General features: G+C 36.9%; 1 protein-coding gene across 2 annotated transcripts; it reads right to left on the bottom strand.

The window, feature by feature from the left end:
* Positions 1 to 4075: 4075 nt before the first annotated feature.
* cnnm3 (cyclin and CBS domain divalent metal cation transport mediator 3) lies at positions 4076 to 21396 on the bottom strand. 2 transcript variants are annotated; one of them, XM_081354892.1, is made up of 9 exons: positions 19287 to 21396; positions 17402 to 17545; positions 17158 to 17316; positions 11980 to 12149; positions 10477 to 10573; positions 9349 to 9479; positions 7997 to 8123; positions 7644 to 7708; positions 5826 to 6194 (listed from the first exon to the last, which is right to left on the bottom strand). In XM_081354892.1, the coding sequence occupies exons 1-8, from the start codon at positions 20674 to 20676 to the stop codon at positions 7659 to 7661; spliced, it is 2268 nt and encodes a 755-aa protein (XP_081211018.1). In that variant the 5' UTR covers positions 20677 to 21396; the 3' UTR covers positions 5826 to 6194; positions 7644 to 7658. The 2 variants fall into 2 exon arrangements, with proteins under 2 accessions (XP_081211017.1, XP_081211018.1); XM_081354891.1 differs by lacking the exon at positions 7644 to 7708 and having other exon boundaries at positions 4076 to 6194.
* Positions 21397 to 23073: the final 1677 nt, after the last annotated feature.

Genomic DNA, 23073 nt, shown 5'->3' with positions numbered 1-23073 from the left:
GCTTAAGCTCATTTAAACAGGCCAACAGGAGTTGCAAACCACGTTTATCATTATGTTTAAAGGAAAATAGATCTGAGTATCATCAGCGTATAGATGAAAGGATACTCCGTATTTATTAAAAATGGAAGCCAGAGGTAACATGTACAGGGTAAACAATACCGGCCCGAGGACTGAGCCCTGTGGGACACCACAGTTTAGAGGTACACTAAAACATCTGTTGGTCAGATAAGAACAAAACCAATGTAAGACTACGCCACGAAAGCCCACAGGTATCTCCAGACGTCTCAACAGGACCTCATGGTCAACTAAAGCACTCAGATCTAATAAACTAAAGCCATAGATTTCCCAGAATCAGTTTCTGTGAAAATATCGCTTGAAACTCTTAAAAGGGCAGATTTAGTACTGCATGTGTAAAGCTTAAAAACCAGATTGAAACGTTTCATGGAGAGAATTTACAGGCAAGTATGAGTGAGTCAGTGCAACTCTCTCAACCCAGTAAACAATTACTGTCTTTCAACGTTGAAATATGGTTGAAAATAAGTCGGCCCGTCTTGGACTGGTTTACTACGTGATTTCAACTAAGTAGTTTCGGCCGGACTGTTTGACTACGTGTTTTCAACTCATAATCTAAGACAGGATAAGTCTGTTATACATGCTAAAATAATGGAAAAAAACCAAACTACCAAAGAGTTTTACATATTTCATCAAGACGTTGAAGATCGACCTGTTTTCAATGTTGAAAAGTCGTAATTAGACGTTTAAGATTTACGTCTATTCAACGTCTAATACGACTTTTTGCAAGCTGGGAAGGATCTTCGAAATAAAAGGCAGATTAGAAATAGGTCGGAAGTTAGAAAGAGAGAAAGTCTTTATCAGTAAGTGTGATTCTTATAAACATTGCAAGACATGAGCCGTCATTTTTCTAACAAATAGCCGTAACAGAGAGCATTTGGACAATTAAATCACACTTAGAAATAATGTCTGTATCTGCTCAAACGATGCAGCATCTATCCTCAGAACGATCTTCATTGACATTAAGACACTGTACTGTACGTGTCCACCGTATATTGAAGCTGCTGAGAGGTTCAAAGCCAGAATTCAGATTGCATTTTCATTTATGTTTCCACTGATTATGAACTTATTCAAGGGGCTAAAAGTCTCATTAATTAATAGACAATGTTTGAGACCAAAGACCTTCCATGATTTCGCAATAGCGTCTGGCTCCATACAAATTTTAATCTATGATATATAATATGTTTATCTACTTATGCACAGCTTACTCTTTGTATTAGGCCTAACATTAACTTTATAGTCTAACTAGACAACCATGAAACCACTCACTGTCTTGAATACATAAACTAAACTGTTTGATAAAGTGGTATAAACTGCCTTATATAGGCCTATGTCTTACCATGGCTTACACACCGCAACGTTTACTGTTACTAACAAAAGTTGTTTTAGGTGCATTACACTTTTTAGCTGACTAATAGGGGCACAAACACATTCATATTTTTCCTTCAAATAAACATTAGAAAGTACTGTTTTGAAATAATTTGTGCTCAGAAAACCACTATAAGTTGATGATGCCAAAAAGATTTGCATGCACAGGATAAGATTTGTGTATACATAAGATTTTAAGTGTAAATTAAATTTGCATGTGCAAGAGAAGCTTTGTAAATGGGGAAATCTCGTTAACTTGTTGCCACATACGTATCCAAGTTATTTAGACATTTGCACATAGTTGATGTCATGAATCTAAAAGTATTCTGTCAAACTGAAGCAGAAGAACGTACACAATGTGTAGACCTGATCATTTCCTTGTATCCTTGATGATCGTTAGCTTTGCTGTGATATTAACAGTCGTTGCCTACTTGAATGCTAAATAAATGATATAACATAGCCTAATATTTGATATAACATATAACATAATGATACAACACAAGCTGCAAAAAATAACTTTTAGGGGAACTTATGTAACTGAGTGTGCAAGTCTGAGTGCAATTTCCTTTTCTTTCTTGTTAAGTGTGATATGTTCTTCTGATGTAATATGGAAGTTATCCCTGTCCATGCTATTTGTAAAAATAAAATAAAAATAAAGTCTGAGTGCAAGTCCGAGCGTGCAAGTGCAAGTCTGCAGCCAGATTTAGGTTGTCTGTGAAAGCCTCAGGAGTGTTTTATTTGTATTTTTATTACAGACAGAACAAGTATTACAAAACAAAGTGTGGCATTAATTGGTAACGGGAAATCCAAAAATGGTATGCCTCAGGAATGTTTGCTAGAGAAACTAAAGGATGTGACGTTTGTGCGCGCTCCCGAGAAACTCCCTTCCGTTCAGTGACATATGAAATGAATGACAGGATAATGTAATGATGATGTCACGCAAAAAGAAAAAAAGAAGGGATCAAGTCAAACTAGTCTCGCATAGCCAGATATAGTTTCAAATAGGCTACTTTATACTAGTCTACTTTTATACTATAACAGTGTCATTTTTAATACATCACCTGTCGACATGAGGCCGGTGAATTGCAGAGCGGGTGTAAACATATCCACATAGCTATGATCAGATGCTTTCTTAACGTTGTTTTCTCAACGCCCTTTTCACAAGATGTAAAATAAGTCTCTGATGTCCCCAGAGTGTGTATGTGAAGTTTTAGCTCAAAATACCCCACAGATATTTGTATATCGCATGTTAAAGTTGTCACTTTTTGAGGGTGAGCAAAAACGCACCGTTTTGTGTCTGTTCCTTTAAATGCAAATGGCTCCCGGCACAGGGGGCGGAGCTTTAACAGCTTGCACTCACACAGACATGCACTGAAAATTTCAAAAACTTTTAGCCTTTTATGTTCAAACCGGAGTCAGACAATGATGGGGAGACTCAAGAAGTGACAACATGTAGAAGCAACAGGACATTTCTGAATGGTTAGTTGATGAATTTATGTTGCTGATATGTAGTTATCTTCTAGTCATTGATTAGCATATTCTGTCATGATAATCTATAAATCGTGTTTAGGGGGCGGGGTTTATGTAAATTCTAGGGTTGGTGATGTCACTAACCCGGGAGGAATGTGGTGTAGTCTCTACCAGCCGTTTGTTGAAGTCCTTAAAAAGTGATTTCTTTAAAAGCAAATATCTCCCTTTGCTCTGAGCTTCATAACTTTGCAGGTGTTGTTTATGCTCAAACAGCAACATTACACACTAACTAAAGTCAGAAAAGTGAAATCATAATCAACCACGCCTTTAAGTTGTCTTGAGAAAGCCGGGCCACGCCAGATAGTTTGAAGAAGTGATTCTAGTCAGCACCGGATTGTTGTTGTCAGCGCGAAACACGTCAATGCTGATTCTAGTCAGCGCTGGTATGACTGGAAAAATAATAGAGTCGTTGCAAAAGAAATAATAGCTTAGGCTATATGTTGCATTAAACCGGCAGATTTTAGAATGTTGTAGGCAATTATTTTGCAAGTAATTACATGTTTAATCTAGTCTTGCCTGGATCTTTGGTGTAAACCGTGTAAACTCCCCCCTTTCAAAAATCTTGCCTGTTGTTCTCTGTTCGCCCGTTGAGAACCGCTTCTCTAGATCTATTAAATGTTTAATCTACAAGTCATTACCATGTACGGAGCTCAGCAACACGCACTGGAAACAGAATACAAAATGAAAGACAATCATTTTAGCAGTAGTTTGTGTTTATTTCCTATGAAACAGCTGATATCAAGAGGATTCGACGGCTCATATACAATAATACAGAGAAGATCTGAATCTCAAAAATGGCTGGTCAGAAGTAAAAGTGTGTTCGAGTCCCCGGTAACATGTTTGTACCTGAAGAATTGTCATTGCCAGGAACTGTTCCAATTTAACCTCTGTCTCAGAAGCTTCATATTAATTTACAGTCATCTCAACCTATACAAAAACCCAGCTTTTCTCTCAATAGAATAAGACAAGAAAGGTATTTTTAATATGTGTTTGTGTATACATTATTTATATATATATATATATATATATATATATATATATACACACACATTCATTATTTTGTGACCATATACTTTTACAACAGAAAAAACAATACAAGATTTTTAACAGCAGAAAAATATTTACTTCGGTGCAGTCAGTTTTTAGCAGATGGGTTATAATGAAGACAACATAAATATGCACACTTGTAAAATACTACTAAAAATAGCATCATAACATCATGATTATTTGCATCAGTAAAACTGAACAAGGCTGAATGAAGGCTTGAATTTCTTGAACACAAAAGAAGGTCTTTCCTTTCACTCAGTTCCTCAAATCTCACGACTTTCTTTGCACAACAAAACCCAAAGTTCACACTTAAACCATTCAAATGTTTGGGGTCAGTAAGACTTTAAGAAATCAAAAATAATAATTAAATTGATCAAAAAGGACAGTAAAGACATTTATGATGTTACAAAAATGCTGTTCTTTTGAACATTCTATTTTTCAAAGATTTTATCCTGAGAAAAGAAAAAAGGAAAACATTAGAAACAATTATCAACATTGATAATAATAAGAAATTCTTGAACAGCAAATTAGCATATTAGAATGATTTCTGAAGGATCATGACACTGAAGACTGGAGTAATGATGATAAATTACATTTTTAAAAAATATTACAATAAAAAACAGCTATTATAAGTTATAATGTTATTTTACAATATTACTGTATTTTTGATCAAATAAATGCAGCCTTGGTGAGCCGAAGAGACATTGAAATCTTTCCAACCCCAGACTTTTGAATGGTTCGCTGGAATGTCATAAAGAGTGTTTAAAAACTCGATTTCCAAGCATCTTCTCTGACAAGCAGATGGAACGGATATAGAATTCATTACAACAGAAAACCATGGAATGAAAAAATAAATAAAAAATGTAATAGATGAAAAAAATTATAGAATCATTAATAAAAACAGTTTAGTTTAATTAACCATCTACACAATGTTTCTATGTTTCAAAATTGGGATTTTTAATATTGCTAAGATCTATTTTTCCGGTTATTCCGATGGAATGGTCATTATAGCTCCAGTTTGGGAAATGTTCGATATTTTTCATTTATAGTTAGCTATATCACTACAGTCAAGCAAGGCATCTAGTCACCTAATATTATTCAAATGTTTCTGAGATGCAGAGTTGAAAGGCAGCCGAATGCAGGCATGCAGAGGAGAATGGGTCGGGATCACACAGAAATCAGCGCGGCGAGTTTCAATGTCACTCTCCAAATGATGTTTTTCAGCAAATAATCAGAAAGTACCAAGTATAGACATTTCTAAAACCTCGGCATCTAACATCTTATATATATGATCTAAAGACACTCCAAACCTTTGTTTGGAAAACATTAATTTTGTAATCATGATTAATCTTTCCCTAGGTATGAAATCATATTCATGTTCAGATTTGATGACATTATGCCATGGTTTCCAGTTCAAATATGTATGGAGAATGATATTTGATTGTGTCAATGAAGTAGTTACAAAATTATTTAAACTTAAAAAAATTAAGTTTAGTCAACTTGAAATATGTATTAGAGATACATTGGATATTTGGGTTCTCAAGTTTAAATGACTGTGATAGCTAAAGGCAACAATCTTCAGAGCTTCAGATTTACAATCTTGACAGCTGTAGCCACTATGAAATGCCATTGTATGGTGAGAGAGCTGCGAAAATATGTTGTTCATTGAAAACACAAGCTCGTGTGTTTGGAACGAGGGTGAGAAAATGAGTATTTTCTGTCGCTCTGAACTCATTTTGGCACATTAGGGCTTGACAATATGGAGACGTTGGGCTGTAATACTGCTATGATATGACAGGAATAGTAAGATCTTGGCACAACACCATTTAATTTAGTAGTACATATGCACACATATACATCTTAAGAAAATAAGTGAACTCAAACAGAGCGTACAGAGGAAGTGACATCAGAGGCGACGGCTGAATAAGCAGGAGAGCGAGAACTGATCCCATCTGACCAGAAAGACACGTCTCCTCATGTTTTCCTCAACAGTCCCTCCATCTGGCTCAATCGCTGCATTCCAGGAGTAAAAGATTCATATGAGAAGGCAACAAACAAATTAGTTGTCATAATAAAATCCTTGTGAGTTCTCGAGGAAGGTTAGGTAGAAGGTCAAAACGCTCCTCTCTGGCTGTGAAGCTCCTCGTCTGTGCTAGATTCCTGGCTCTTGCTCACACCTGCAGATCCCAGGAAACCAGAACGAAAACCATCCGTCAAAAACACGCATTCATCTCTCATGTTCTGACATCATTCACTGGAGCGTGTCCAAAGTGACCAAAATACTGTGGTTGAGGTTTCAAAAGTGTTTGCAAATTGTAGATTGAGAAACAACTTCCATTTAATTTTAAGACCAGTGAATGATTGTAACTTTGAGACATCTGTCATATATTAGTAGCTTATTTATTATCGGAAGACAACATTACAGAGATGCAATGAGGTTTCCTGTGAAAGAAAAAAGTTCAACAAAAAAATAAAGCTTTAGATGCATCAATTTAGACACTTTGTCTGATACTGATTATTACATTATGATATTATTCACAGCCAATTTTTCCCAATCTAAAATGACTGTTTATAACAGACTTTTCTAACCTGACAAAGAGAGTACTGGTGACCACAAAAACATATTTCATACCCGAAATTGAAATAAATGTTAATTTGATCTATTTACCTTTTATTTTATATATAATAAAAATATATATTTTGCAGAAAAATTAAGAAAATGAGGCATATTTTGGGGCCATTTAGTTTTTTTGTAATTTTTCACATTATTTTTATGACAATTTAGCCCTTGTGAAATTATATTAAGTGTAAAAATGACTTTATTACAGTAATGAGAATCTAATGAGAATAGAAAATAACTCAAAAGTAAGTTATTTTCTATTCTCATTAGATTCTCATTACTGTAATAAAGTCATTTTACATTACTTAATGTTGCTGCTTTTAGGTGAATACTAATACTAATCTGATGTTTACATATTTTACAATTGAAATATGTATATCAGTTTTTTTATAGTATTATTATAGTAATTAGAATGGCAAGATAATGTGCATAAGCTGTAACTGTTGCAACTTTATTTACACTAATATAATTTCTTATTTATTTCATTTGATTTTGGAGTGAAATATGGTCACATATTCCTTTACAGGTTTTGTGAGATTCACCCATTTACTATTTGAATTGTAAATAGTTATGTAAGTAAATAAATACTGTTAATATAGGCTTCCAATATATGCCTACTATATTAAAAGGGAATTGTACAAAGCATCTTTGGCCAAACTTTATTTATTAATTGGCTCAAAAACAGCTGTAATTAGTTGCCAGTTTGCTAGAGTAAAGGAAAATTCATAAGAAGACTTACCTGGACATTTATATCCTGTCTGAGAGTTTAATGTGGGGGTGCCAACAGACAGCATTAATATAGAAGAGGGTTATTAGGGGAAAAGTTAGGGGAAAAAAGACTGACATAAGCTCATATCAGTGATGCGTTCAAATGTAACCGCTATCCGTATCATTTGGCATGCACTGATGTATCATACCAACCACCTGGTGGCGCTCTGTGAAGCCTCGAGTGCTGATGGGATACACGTTTCAAACTTAACGTATCATGCTTATCACTTGCATTTACCTCATGCAAAGTACACTAACAGTAGTTGTCAATAGCGTCAAAGAATGAATAGTGGAGCTGAAAGTCTAATGGAGACAAAAAGAAGGAGAAAATGAAGGGAAGGAGAAATGAAGGGAAGGAGAGAAAAAGACAGAGAGAGAGAACACAGTCTTAGTTCAGCAGAAGAGAGGGATTTAGACTGAAGCCTCTCGTTTAACACACTTTTATAGAGATTCCCGGCTGACTTGTTCTTGCATGTTTAGACGCCGCAACATTCCAGTGCTAGCCAATTACAGCGCAGAATACAAAGCACAGAGTCACACAATGTTGTGGTGTGTTTCGTGCACGTGTGCTGCTGTGTTCCTGCCACGCACCTTGAGTAGTGTTTTTCTCGTTCAGGAGTTTGGTTTGACTGTTGGGCAGGATCTTAATTTCAGGAGGGTCGGGGCTCTGGGCGACCCGGGACGCCATCAAGGCGTTGAGGTACTGCAGACGGGTCACCTGTGGGACACGGGACGGATTTAACAGCAGGAAAAGAAAGGTCACGCAAGAACATTAGCCATGTGCGACGAAAAAGTCAAATAATCTTCCTAAAAAATTCTTCAATGACAAGTTCCAAAGTAAAAACCTCACTTCACAACATTACAAACTTTGATTTGAAGCAAAAAATGTCTGAGAAAACAATGCAACGCTGTGCACGTCAAATCTTTCATGAGGGAAATGAACTACAATTACATACATCAAATCAAAAAATAAAACAGTACAATATAAAACTGTTGACTTATATTCCAAGGTTATATGTACAATAATAATATTTCATGTGTACTGCAAAATATTCAAATAGTTAAGCAAATTATCTGAGGTTGTAAGAGACTCAATTATGTAATTTGCACACATCAGAGCTAATGGTAGGTCTGTCTCGAAAAACCTTTATCTATAAAAAAACTACTCTAATTGCTATTTTTTTTGTATTTAATATATAATTTTAAATGTTAAAATATCAACAAATCAAAAATAGTAATGAAATTACCAATGTTTGAGCATTTAAATATATTTAAAAATATTTTTAAATGTTAAAATTATAATAATACAAATAACTATTTAATATAATATATAATCTTATATTAATATATTAAATATTCAATTTTAAATGTTAAAATAACATTATCAACAACAATAGTAATTCAATTAGCAATGTTTGAGTATTTAAAAAATGTAAAATACTTATTTTTTTTAAATACTTACATTTTATTTAATAATAAATATAAATATTTAACATAATATTTAATTATATTAATATGTTATTATATATATTTATTTAACATTACATTTTAAATGTCAAAATAACAACATCAACAATAGTAATTACATTATTAATGTTTGAGTATTTAATCATATAATCTTTTTTTTTATTATATTTTACCAGAAAATAAAAAAATCTATTTCTATATTGAGAAAAATAGAAAAACACATCAGCTGAAAAGATGGAGCAAGATTTTTTTTATTAAAATGAGGGAGAAACATTTTAATTTTTTTTTAAAATGCATTGAGGAATCATGCACAATTAAGACTTGGAACATGTATTATGAAAGTAAATAGGGTCAATTTGATTCATAATCAATGCTCAGTGATTGATCAACTACATACTAATGTCAACTTATTGCAAAAAAAAAAAAAAAAAAAAAAAGGAAGCACAAAAGAAGTAAAAGGAACGTTGTGCGCTCACCTTGATGAACTGCAGGTCTGTGAGGGCTCGCACTGTGTAGTCGGGACAGTAGCTGGACGGGCTGGTGGCTTCTCCCAGCTCAAAGGGGTCTCTGGGGGACTGATGCTGCGTGGACACCGGAGACTGGTGGACTGAACACACCCACACTCTTTACGGTCAATATATCACGACATGGACTGCTGACATTCATGGTGGAGCAATAACACTGTGGACCTAATCAGGCGTTACGCAATAAAACAACAGGTGATAAATCTTATCACTTACTCTGATGTTTATCTGGGTTTGTGTCTTAACCAACCGCTACTGCTAAAATTTATCAATTGTCACATGGGTCAATTTTTTGCAACTGAGATTTATACATCATCTGAAAGCTGAAGAAATAAGCTTTCCATTGATGTATGGTTTGTTAGGATAGGACAATATTTGGCAAACTATTTGAAAAATAGGTGCAAAAAAATCGAAACATTGAGAAAATCACCTTTAAAGTTGTTCATTTATGTTCACGATTGTGCAGCATTCACTCACAAAAATACATGTTTTATATATTTACGGTAGGAAATTTACAAAATATCTTCATGGAACATGATCTTTACTTAATATCCTAATGATTTTTGGCATGAAAGAAAAATCGATCATTTTGACCCATACAATGTATTGTTGGCTATTGCCACAGATACACCCGTGTGACTCGTGACTGGTTTTGTGATCCAGGGTCACATTTTTGCTGTTAAGTTGGTAGCCCCGCCCACAGTAAAATCTCATTGGTTTAAAATTCCAATCCACTGAACTGTGCATTAATCAACAAATATGTTCTAATTGGATGCAAACTTGCCACTTGGTGCAGCATGTTACTCTCAGCGAGGACAGAACAACGCTAAGTTTGTGGCATGACTGGTTAGGTGAAACATCAACATTTAAACAATAGTCCCATATGGCTGTTTTGCTTCCAAAACACAAAAGGCTTGCAGAATCAGCCGTTTTTTGTTTTGCTGCCCTCCAGCTTACAGAATGTCTTTGACTATCATGAATTTTGAAGCCAGCATTCTTGAGTCAGCGTTCTTTGTTTTTGTTAAGCAGCATTATAAGTAGATGATCAGAATGATGGATTTATTCTCATAAATCCCGTACCTGAGGAGGGAGCTGTGAGCGCTGAGACGCCGTAGTAAGTGAACGCGCCGTTTTCAAACTTTAATCCCTCTTTTCCGATCTCCACCTCCACACGGCCCTACACACACACAAAAACATGCACACAAATATATGTCACACAAATATCTTGCCCAAAAAAATACAAACTTGTATCTTATATATTAATTTCAATTAATATAAATAAGCTATTTAATATTTTGTCATAAAAATTATGATATATTATCATTATTTTACGTTTGCATGACCTATTTTTTTATTTTAGGCTGAAATATGGCCAGACAAACTCTCCCTTGTATAAATGGATCAAGAATGTGTTCTTATAATAAGAAATTTAGCTCTTCTAAAGCTACTACTACTAACACATTCCAACAGATTATAAATCATAAATAATTCATTTTTCAATGTTTAAATATTTATTTAAGGTAAAATGTAATGTAACATGTAATACATTAAATATAATTTAAATAGTTAAAATATAGTAATTATTAGTGAATTTTAGCATTATTGTTATGATTCATTATTATTAATTATTAATATTAGGGCCCATTCACACCAAGAACTATAACTACATTAGTGTCCACAGCAGCAGACGATATCGCTCTGTTTACTCGAAGCGCGCGCTGTAGTTTTGTCGTCTGTCTCTTTAAATGCTCGAGCTCTTTAAAGCAGGATGGATTCTGATTGGCTGTCAGTGTTTTTAATCGTTCATCAGCGGGAAAATATCGTTCTGAAAGCGATTCCAACAGTATAATTTCTCTGTCATTATCGCTATAGTTGTGTTGTGCACAATTTTTTTTTTTTACATACATGTATATATTTTTAGAACTATATCCTTATAATTATCCTTGGTGTGAAGGGGCGTTTATTATTAAATTAGCAATGTTAAAATGATCAAATATTGAAATTTCAAATGTTGTTTTAAATAATATTTTAATAATAAAAAATACTACAACTACTACTAATATCATATTTAGATATTGTATATTTATTAACAATATTATTTACACCCGTGCTTATAAAGTGCCTTACATACACTATGATCAAGAATGTGAATTTATCTTAAGAAATTTTATTTAAAAAACACCATTTACAAATTCTGACAGGTTAATACTAATACATAATTTAAATATTTACTTATTTGTAAAATATTTTAAATATAACTATAATTTTCAAAATAATATTAATAATAATAACAGAAATTATAATCAATGTCAAACACTGACGAAGGCAGACAGCCGAAACCTTTGCACTGTTTTTATCTCATGCTTTAACCTAATAAAAATATTTTTAGAGTGCAGACATTTTTGCATTTTCATCTACTGATATATATGTCTAAGCAAAATATAATTACTAATTACTACTACTAATACTATAATATCATATTTAGATATTGTATTTATGAGCATTACCAGCTTATAAAGTGCCTAACATGGAACACATGTCCATGAACGAGTGTGTGTGTCCTGTGATGTGTGTGTCTCGCACCTGCAGCAGCAGAATGAAGTAATCCACAGGGTGGTTCCGCGTGTACAGGTAGTGATCAGGACTGAGCCGGTTCCCGGGGTCAAACTTCACTTCTTGGTTGACGCTGGGGTGCCGCAGCAGATGAAATAAGACTCTCTCTGACACGCGCTGAGGGCTGAAATGTTCCACCTCTGAAACAGACAGAGAGACGCAGTGTTTACTGGCGGATGAAATCACCTCCATTAACCGGCACATAACAAGCACAAACCGTCCCGCCACTGATCCGAGAGACTGGGAATGTCCTTTAAAAGTGGAGCACTTCCTTCTTGTCAGGCTAACAAATATACCGTTTGGGGCCTGTAAGATATGTTTTTGAAAGGCTTGCATCAACACTGAAAAAAATTATTCGTTGAATTTAAAGGGTAAGTTCGGTATTTTACACTTAAAGCCCTGTTTACAGATCGTTTCTGATGAAATAGAACGGTTAAGATTAAAATTTGGACACATGCTGCTGTCCCGAGAATTTTAGGTTTCTTTCGCTTTCCCCAAAACCTCTAGAATGGGTGTATAGGTGCAATGGAACAATCCTTCCTAAAACGCATTAAACTTTCGATTACAAAGACCTGAAACTCACCGAGTGGTCAGGGGTGTTCACTGATATGCTCACACAAAAATCGCTGCAAAAGATGCTTTCCAACAGGTTTTATCGGAGTTTTTGTCCAAATCCATTGACTTGTATTGAAAGAGCTGTGTGCGGTACGGTATTACTCCACCGCTTCTTCTTCTGCTTCTTCTGTGTATTCAATCATAGACAGTAAAAGAAATGGACACAGCGACCCCATTGGGACTCAATTGAGACAAGTGAAGCCCATTTTTAGCGATTTCTTAGCACTTCCTTTCCTGACGCGCAGACTCAAATCGAGCAAAGCGTTACACGGACCACGTGAGCAACCCGTCTGTCTTCTAGTAGCTGTGCCAAGAGAAATCTGAATCATTCCCTTCCGAATCTTGCAGAGACGGAGAGTGTAAGTAGGAATTGTCCATGAGCATGGAGCAGGATCAACTTTTGCTAGGTATTCTCATTAATTATATTGTCATTTTGCCTCTACGTCCCCCCGATTGCCCGCGAGCTTCTCCTCCCGTCCATACGGTAATCTCTCTAATGTGCGACAAAGAGTCGCTTGGTTATGACGCAATCGTTAGCCTACTTTTACAAAAACTGCTTCTACGGGGCCATAACATAAGCTACAAGGTAATGGAGCATTTTATACATTGTCGTGTTTCTTTAGAAATAAAAAAGGTACAAATGGAGTCTTCAAACGCCTCAGATGTAAAGTTATTCGCTGTCAAAGTGACGCCAAAATGAATGGAAGTCAATGGGATTGCTAACGCAAGTGAAGTTCCGCTCAAGATGGCGGCACCCGGCCGACTTCAACTTCCGGTCGACTTCCTTTCCGCTTGTATTCAATGAAATACCAGTGGTTTGCTTGCAATTGGCAAAGGTGCATTATCGCCACCAACTGGGCTGGAGTGTCTATTATTCAAGCTCTCAACAGAAGAATCTACGGGTGTGAGACGTTTGGAAAAATAGATCCACAGTTTTACAACGAATGGTAAAACACCTGTTGGAAAGCAAGTTTTGCAGTGATTTTTGTGTGAGCATATCAGTGAACACCCCTGACCACTCGGTGAGTTTCACGTCTTTGTAAACGAAAGTTTAATGCGCTTTATGAATGATTTTTGCAGTGCACCAATACACCCATTCTAGAGGTTTTGGGGAAAGCGAAAGAAACCTAAAATTCTCGGGACAGCAGCATTTGTCCAAATTTTAATCTTAACCGTTCTATTTCATCAGAAACGATCTGTAAACAGGGCTTTAAGTGTAAAATACCGAACTTACCCTTTAATAGAAAAAATGTATGGTAAGTGGTTGCACACAATTGATTTTAGCTACATTTAAACAAATGCATTAAGTTGAACTAAAATTGATTAAGTTCAACTTAATGCATTTGTTTAAATGTAGCTAAAATCAATTGTGTGCACCCACTTACCATACATTTTTTTTATTAAATTCAACAAATACTTTTTTTCAGTGAAATACAGTACATTAAAAATTAAAATTTAGTTTTCTATTTGAATATATTTTAACGTGCGATTTATTCCTGTGATCAAAGCTGAATTTTCAGCATCATTACTCCAGTCTTCAGTGTCACATGATCCTTCAGAAATCATTCTGATATGATGATTTGCTGCTCATGAAACATTTCTGATTACTCTCAATAAAAACAGTTGTGCTGCTTAATATTTTGTAGAAACTGTGATATATTTTTTGTTACATTATAAATGTCTTTACAGAAACTTTTGATCAATTAAATGCATCCTTGGAGAATAAAAGTACCATTTTGACATTTTGAACAGTAGTGTATATTGTATATAAACATAACAGTAGATAAAGAGAGTGATTTAAAAGTGATTCAGCTCCAACATCGGATGACCCACGCTTGAAGATCTGACCACACATCAGTAGAATTATATAAATATGACAAGTTGCTTTGACAGTGTTAAAGGGATAGTGTATGTATGCATTTGTTTACTGATTAATTTTATTGATTATTTGCTCAATGGCTATGTAATGGCCAATGCTTTGGCAATACTGTACAAGTCATGCCAATAAAGCTCATTTGAATTGAATTGAATTGAATATAGTGTCATCATTTACTCAGCCTCAAGTTGAACCAAACCTGTGTGAGTTTCTTTCTTCTGTTGAACACAAAAGAAGATATTTTGAAGAATGTCTATTATTGCCCTGTTACACACACATCTTTATTTAAATGTTATATTCCCTTACCCCTATTCAACCCTAAAAGGGACGTAACAGTAACCAAACAGTTGATTTGGTTGAACCAATGAGTTTTTTTTTCTCCATCCTATGAAAATCAATGGAGTCCATCAACTGTTTGGCTTCTAACATTCTTCAAAATATCTTCTTTTGTGTTCAACAGAAGAAAGAAACTCATACAGGTTTGGAACAATTTCAGGATGAGTAAACAATGACAGAATTTTCATTTGTGGGTGAACAATCGCTTTAACTAACGATAGTGTGATTTTTGTTGTTGAGATTATGATTATTATTAAAGCATTTTTTAGAATGGCTATCTTTTATCTGTTATACGATTTATAAAATAATTTTTGTTATTTTACATTTTACCCTAGCCTGGGAAAACCCAGACAACTTCCGGCAAATTTAGATTTGCTCTGCAAGTAAGTCTGGCAAAGAGCTCATTCAAGTCCATTTCCCCATGCCGAGAAATCAAGGCACCAATCAAAAACGTTGAGGTGGGCTTTACACATGACGATCGCTCTGATTGGTTTTAGGTCTAGCCTATCGCGCCCAGAGGCATTTGAGTGACGTCCGTTGGTGAAGCGCACCAACTTTTAAATGCATTATTATATTCAAATTGCAAACACATGAGGACAGTCTCCATGAAAGACCCACTGGCAGATGAACGTGCTACTACATTTCTCTCCGAAACTGTAGGAAATTAAATTAGATTTAATAGAGGATTTTAACTGTGACAAGATGATTGACAGGGCAGTTTACATGACGGGATGCACGCGACAGATCCGTCCGATAAAGATGACGAAGTAGTATGTCCCAAAGTTGCCTACTTTTTTGCTACACATTCAAAAGTAAATACCTTTTCTTCACAAAAAGAGTACATATGGCGTAGTGTAACATAGGCGAATTGGGACGCAGCATTTGGCTTTACACATGACGATCTCTGATTGGTTTTAGGAGTTTTAGGTCTATCCAATTGCACCCAGAGGCATTTGAGCGACGTCCGTTGGTGACGCCCCTTTGGAAATGAGTTATTAAAGGAGCTTTGCCAGACCATAACTCAGTTACTACTGAGAATGGTCTGGTTTTAACCAGGCTAATTTTACCCTTGAGAAGAATAAGAATAAGAATGAGTACTAATGATTTTACCATCCAAAAGCACTGAAGGGTTCCCTTCTGACCAATGCATTTCCATTATTTTGTTGTTGTTCATGAATACTGGATAAGGATTGTAAAAGTAATTTTACACAGATCACACAAAGAACAATTTCTAGTTATTTTATAGCGGAGATCAACTAGAAAATTAAAAACCTTAAAGGGTTACTTCAGGATTTAGCATTAAGCTTTGTATTAGTAGAAAACCTGTAGTATTTTCGAACTACCATGCTTTCCCCCCTCATATCCCCCTGAGAGGAGAGATTTATGTATTTTTTGTCTGGAAAAAATCCTCCGATGACGCAAAAATCGTCTTTTTGCGTCATCGGAGGATTTTCTGTCCAGAGGCTAAAGACTACAGCCAGTAGATGGCGTTGTTCCGCATGTTTTCAGCCCGCCCATAGAGGGTGGGATCTCACTCACAGAATGTACACAGTATCAGCCGTCTTTCTTTGGAAGCTAAGCTAGCATGCTCTTGTTCTGTGGAGAAAGCTGAATAATAGGAGAAAGCTGAGTAAGTAGGGGTTACCATCTTCCTTTTCCCGGACTTGTCCGGCGGGTGAGACTGTTAAAAATGTCCGGGATTCGGCTTTTGCGTTCTGCGGTCGCCATTCATTGTTTACATGCACACCTCTCGTTTCAATCTAACTGAATTAATTCCGATCGGTGAATCTGACTGTACTGTTTACATGAACGCTAAACAAGTGATCGGTTGATGTGCGCTTTACCATTGCTAAGAAAATTTCCGCTCCTCCGTGAGAGATGCGAGACCCGGCGCGTCTCAGTAATGACGCCACCGGCCTCGCGCCGTTCTCCCGCGGCCCTCAGCCTCGTCCTGCTCGCCAGAGTAAACATGATGAATGGCGACTGTAGAACGCAAAAGCCGAATCCCGGACATTTTGGGTCTCTAAATCCCTGAAAACTCATCACTTACTTAGGCTAGCCTTGTTGTTTTCAACTGTGCTCTCTAACCGGTAGGCGTGGCCTCCTAAGGCAGCGAAGCAAGTGCATTCTGGGAGTTGTTGTCTTTCATCCACATAAGCCAAAAATACATTTTCTGGCTTTTCTCAGTCTAGAAAGCTCCAAATTCAAAAATTTCTCCACATTTCTTCTACTTAAATGACCTATTTTTAAATACACATTCATCTTCCCAGAGGTGAAGTATCCCTTTAATGATAAACAGGTTCATATTGCAGCAGACAGACCTCGGGATAGGAAGCGGTGGGTGGCCAGCAACAGTTGAGGAGAGGTGCGGATCTTCGGTTCGCCCTCTGGAGGTTTAAAGATGGAGAACTCGTCATGAACGCTGCGCGGCTCCAGGGGAATCTCCAACGGGGCCATCGGACGCTTCACCTTCATGTCCACTGTGGAATGAGACCAAACACATTATAATTCAGATCAAATGATGCAACAGGTATCACCTCAGAAACCCAGCATGCAGCTACTCACTGTAACCATCAGACTCGTCCAGGATCTCAGATTTGATGATCTCCTCAATAACGTCCTCCAGCGTGACCAGCCCCAGAACCTCGTAGAACGGATCTCCTTCGCCCTCATTATTCACCTTCTGAACGATGGCCAGGTGTGAGTTTCCTGTGAGGACAGACAGAGAACATCTGCTTTAGAGGAAGCAGCTTTGCAATGACTTTGTTTTACTCTTTAAGTTTCTAAAATTGCATTGTTTTGGTAATACAGGGCTTGAAATTCAGCGTGGGATTGAGCATAATTTTACTAATACCCGCAGATTTTGTGCTCTCACCCAAAGTGCATTCACATAAAGCCACCTCTCAGTACTAAATTGAGTTCTTTCTCGCTGCTTATTGCACTTAAACAATCAAATACACACAAAAAAATGTAAAAATGCAGATCTTGGCGAGTATTAATGTTAAATTAGTATTAGTATTAATTAACACAGTCAGTTATGTTTTAAGTGAATGTAAAGAAAACGCATGTGTAACAGTATAACGGATCCGTGCATCAGGTCTTAAAGTGACAGCAGCCTAATATTCCTGCTGCCAATTTATGAGATAATATTAAAAATATCTATATGCCAGTTTTTTTCCATGGTATCAGTCAAAATTGTCGCCAGTGAAAATGCTGAGTGACTAGTAACTTTGGAAAACCACTAGCCATAGTGGCGTTAATGTTAAGTATACAATAAATATGAATTGTCACAGTTTTTTTGAAAAAATAAATAAATAAATGCAGTGATCTGAATCAACTATTAAAGAAAGATGTGCAATAAACACTGATATTATAAACACTTTTATATATGTATTATGAAAAAGAACAATAAGATATAAAATAAAATATTTAATAAAAAGTTTTGCGAAAATAAAAGCCTGAATATTTAATGCAATCAATAACGTCCTAATCATGCCAAACAAAAATACTTGCAGATAATTGTTAAAATATAGGTTGCACACCCATACACCTTGTTTTAAGGCATCTGATTATGATTATCAAATTATCAAGACACTACTAACCCATTATGACAGATTAATAACAATAATAAAAACATACACATTAAAATATATTATTTACTATATTATTATACACTGTCCGGACAAAAATAAGTCACTGTTTGGATTTAAAGAGTAAATGATTGGATCATTATTTCAGTGATTAATGTTTCTAGCATGTTATATGTTTGGCAACAGTTCTTCTAACCCTCATTGATGGAGTGTGTAGCTTTTCATTTCTTAAACAACCATGTAGGAAAAATGAATGCACCTCTTGATGGTAGTAGCATCACAACATTTATTGCCATTAAGAGGTGCATTAATTTTTGGTCAAGACCTTGAATTGTCAATGCAAGAGTCCAGCACTGTGTAAAGTCTCCTCCAGCACATCCCAAAGACTTTCAGTGAATTTAAGCTCTGGACTCAGAGGAGAAGATTCATGTGTGAAAATGATTCTTCATGATCCTCACAACCATTCTTTCACAATCTGAGCCTGATGAATCTTGACATTGTCACCCTGGAATATGGCCATGAAGTGTCTCATACATGGCTGTTTAAGAAATGAAAAGCTACACACTCCATCAATGAGGGTTAGAAGAACTGTTGCCAAACACATAACATGCTAGAAACATAATAATCACAGAAATACTGATCTAATCATTGACACATTGGCCTATTTAAATCCAAATAGTGACTTTTTTTTGTCCGGGCAGTGTAAAATAATAAGTATTAATACTTGAATAAATAAAAAATAAAATGTTTGATGAAAATAAAACCCCAAATATTACATGCATTCAATATGGGCCAAAGTCAAATAAAGGTCGAACACCGCTACATGTAGCTTGAAGGCATCTGCTTAGGATTTGACATGCCTTTTTTGAATTCTTCCAGCATTGCATCCAGCTTGGTGTCATTAAAAACATAATGCAGAGGATGGTTGTAGAACTTCGTGATGGTGGTCATGGGAGTGCGGTCCTCTGGATCAACCAACGCCAAGTCTTTCACGTACAGGATCTCAATGATATTGGACCTCTCCTCTTCGTACACAGGGACGCGAGTGTATCCGCTCTGCATGATCTCAGACATGGTGCTGAAGTCCAGATTGGCCGTGGAAGGCAGCATGAAGCAATCTTTCAGAGGGGTCAAGATATCCTCCACGGTTTTGGTCCTGAGAGCGCCCTTACTGAACTCCACCTTGACAAACTCATTATACGGATCGTTCACACTAGTCCGAATCATTTCCATGGTTTTCTCGCGGATGCCGCAGGTGCTCACGTCCCGGTGGAGGATCAAGTCCAGCAGGAGTCCGAGAGGACAGGAAAGCGGACACGTCAGGATGAGACAGATCTGGGCCAGCCATATCAAACCCGGTGCCATCTGGAACCCATAGCCCGAACACACAATGTGAGGAACCAACTCAGCCAGGAGGAATATGAGGAAGCCGCTAGTGAACACGGCGGGGAGGATGGACCCATAGAGGCGGTACAACAGAACACCGAGCACAGAGTGACCCAATGCACAAATGAACAGGAGCGAGCACACCAAAACGTTTCCTCTCCTCCGGATGGGCTTGAGGCGCTTGGCCGCCCGCTTCTCATCCTCTGAACCACAGCTGTGCAGAACATACAGCTCCAGTGGGTCCAGCCACAGCAAACTCAGATTCAAGCATCTGACCACACAGCAAATCAAAACCAGGAGTACAAGCACCAAAACCAAACCCCATAACGGAATGAAATCAGATGGTAACGTTACACCCGGGTCCTTAATGAGAAACTTGTCCGACCCGAATGACACCCACGTCTGGCCCTTTAAGACGCAGATGTGATGGAAAACAGGCTCTGCATCTTTATTCGTCGTCTCGGATGCTGCAGGCTTGGTATAGACTTCTATAAGCCTGCTGTTTTCCTCCTGTGTCTCAACCAAGCGGTGCACCTTGAACGCAGCGGAACCGCGACTATTCTCCGACGCGCACGGGTCAACCGAACCGTCTCCAGGCGCGGCGAACTCGACCCACGGCCAGGTCTCATTGGACAGGTAGGACCCAAACAACCTGAGCGTGAAATTGGTCCCGTGTGGAGCTACGATGACCCGTTCGCGCAGGTACACCAGCTCGCTGGCGTCCTCCAGGCGCAGCCCGAAAACCTGCACTTCTTGAGGACTGCAGGCTCCGAACCCGCACAGGAACGATATGATCAACGGGAGACGCAGCTCCGCCAAGCTGACCACCATATTGGAACTGGACAGCCTGGCTTTATGTATCATGTGACGCTGCTGATGTTGTTGCTGCTACCCTCCTACTTTTTCTCTTGTTTTCATATAAAACGGTGAGGGAAACTGGCTAGGTCCGGCCGCCATGTTGGCTCGGAGATTCTTAAGAAACAGGCACAGACGTGGCCCCGAACTGTGGAGCCACAATGAACACAGTTTCTTTTTCGAACGGACGCTACGTCGTGTCACTGATGGACCAATGGCAGAACGGGAAGTTCGCGCTTGACCAATCGGAGAACGGACTGGCATGGGAAACCACGCCTACAACGGCACTGAGGAGCGTCAGCCTGTGAGATTAGCATCTTCTCAAGGCTCTTCGAAAAAATAAATAAACGCCTTTATCTGGTTGTGCAGTCGAAAACAGAGAGGGTTTATTTAAACATTTACAGGTTTTAAACGATTCTAGCATAGAGTAGCAAAGAAACAGTTTATAAATTAAAAACTGACCGCAATGTTTTACAGCTCGCAAAATGTTTTTGCCACTGGAATAAATGCACTGCACAGACAGACTGAGCAAGAGGTGTTTATTAGAGAAATATCTCTTCTTAGATATACATCATAAGAATTCAAATAGAAATACAAAATACTATATACACATTGCTTTAAATACGATTGTGTTCTTGGGAGGTACAGTACATTTACGTTTTGCATTTCCCTTTAAAGAGGAGCAACTTGAGGATAGGAAAAAGCGTCGGGAAAATCATTAATAGTTTGTTTTTTAAAAAATAAATATGAAAAAACTCATACCTCATTCTTTTTCATTATTTCACTTGTGTAATGGAAGACAAGAGTGTTCTCACACTTTAGTGAACCCAAAACAAAGTGTGCTTAGTATGCAATACAACAGCCTGAACTGTTTGAAAGGTCAATATAGGTCATGACCCCGAAAAGTAAATAAATGCAGAGTTGAAAATCCAACCATGCATCCTGAAAACTCACATTTGTAATCTTTAACCTCCACAGTGGTCTAATGATCAAACAAGGGGAACTTGCACAGCATCTCTACCGTACAGTTCCTCAGCAGAAACTACGGAGAACATTAAAAGCAGATTACGGAGCTGGGATGGAAATCCCAGCAGCACGCTCAAAGGAATTTCATTAGTTTCAAGCAGCAACAGCATCCCCACCCCCACAAAACAGAGTCTCTGTGCAATAAGAGAGGAACATGAGAATTAAACAGACAAATCAAAGTGCAAAAGGCTTTGGCCAATGTGTTCACTCACAAATTTAATTCCATGTGTTGCAACTTTGGTTATGATACAACATCTTACGGCGCAGTACAAAGCTCGCAATGCCCATGTTTTGGTTTCAGTTGAAGTATATACTAGTCAAATATCATATACAAGAATGTCAGTTGAGGTAAAATTAGTGCTGTCAAATCGATTAATCGCGATTAATCGCATCTAACATAAAAGTTTTTGTTTATATATGTGTATATATGTATATATATATATGTGTGTGTGTGTGTGTGTGTGTGTACAGTATCGGTCAAGTTTGGAAACATATATAAACAAAAACTTATGTTAGATGAGATTAATCGCGATTAATCGATTTGACGGCACTAGGTAAAATGCAACTTATTTCTTCTCTCAAGTGTGTAATTGTACATTAAACATTGTAAAAAAGAAACAAAGAACTATTTATTGCTTTAGATTTAAATCTCTTGTAAAGGCAACAAAACATTTATAAATAATATTATTATAATATGAATAATCATCATACACAAGTTAATTTAATACTCTTCAATGAGTAAAACAATTATAACAACAATCCAATGCTATTCTTCAGAGTAATTCGTTCTAATACTTTTTACTCAGTAACTCACTGGGATATTCATACAATTTATGAAATAAAAGAACACTTTAACGCTGAAACCTTTATGCATGCACTGCATAGCGTACTTACAGCATGCCATGAATACACCAGAATAAGGTTTTTAAATAGTTTCTAATGTCAGCTCAGCATGAGGAACACAATGGAAAAATCACTGTGATCTCCGAAACGTGATCTCAGGACAGAACTGGCTTTATGGTCACTGCAAGAAGATCTAGAAAATCTTAATATAGTGCAAGGAAAGAGGCTTTAGTTTGTTAACTGCTCACTTTGAACTCTAGAGGCTTATAACAAACCAAACCGTACTGGTTACCTCAGGAAGAGATGCTGAAGATCCAATAGTGTACAAGTATGAAAATGATTGTATGGTTTCACTTCAGTTCACAGTGAATTCTGTTTAAGCATCTCTGTATCCGAGGACAGGAATGTTGGTGGAAACATCATTTGAGTTGTTTAATGGACCTTTGAGATAAGAACGATACACCAAGAACGATAACTATATTAGTTACCAGCAGACGATATCGTTCTGTTTACTCTAGCGCGTGACAGTTTTGTCGT

The sequence above is a fragment of the Scardinius erythrophthalmus genome (genome assembly GCF_964197995.2).
Source record: "Scardinius erythrophthalmus genome assembly, chromosome: 23".
Lineage (NCBI taxonomy): Eukaryota > Metazoa > Chordata > Actinopteri > Cypriniformes > Leuciscidae > Scardinius > Scardinius erythrophthalmus.
The sequence above is the reverse complement of the archived record's forward strand: the minus strand, read 5'-3'. Positions and strand labels throughout refer to the sequence as shown.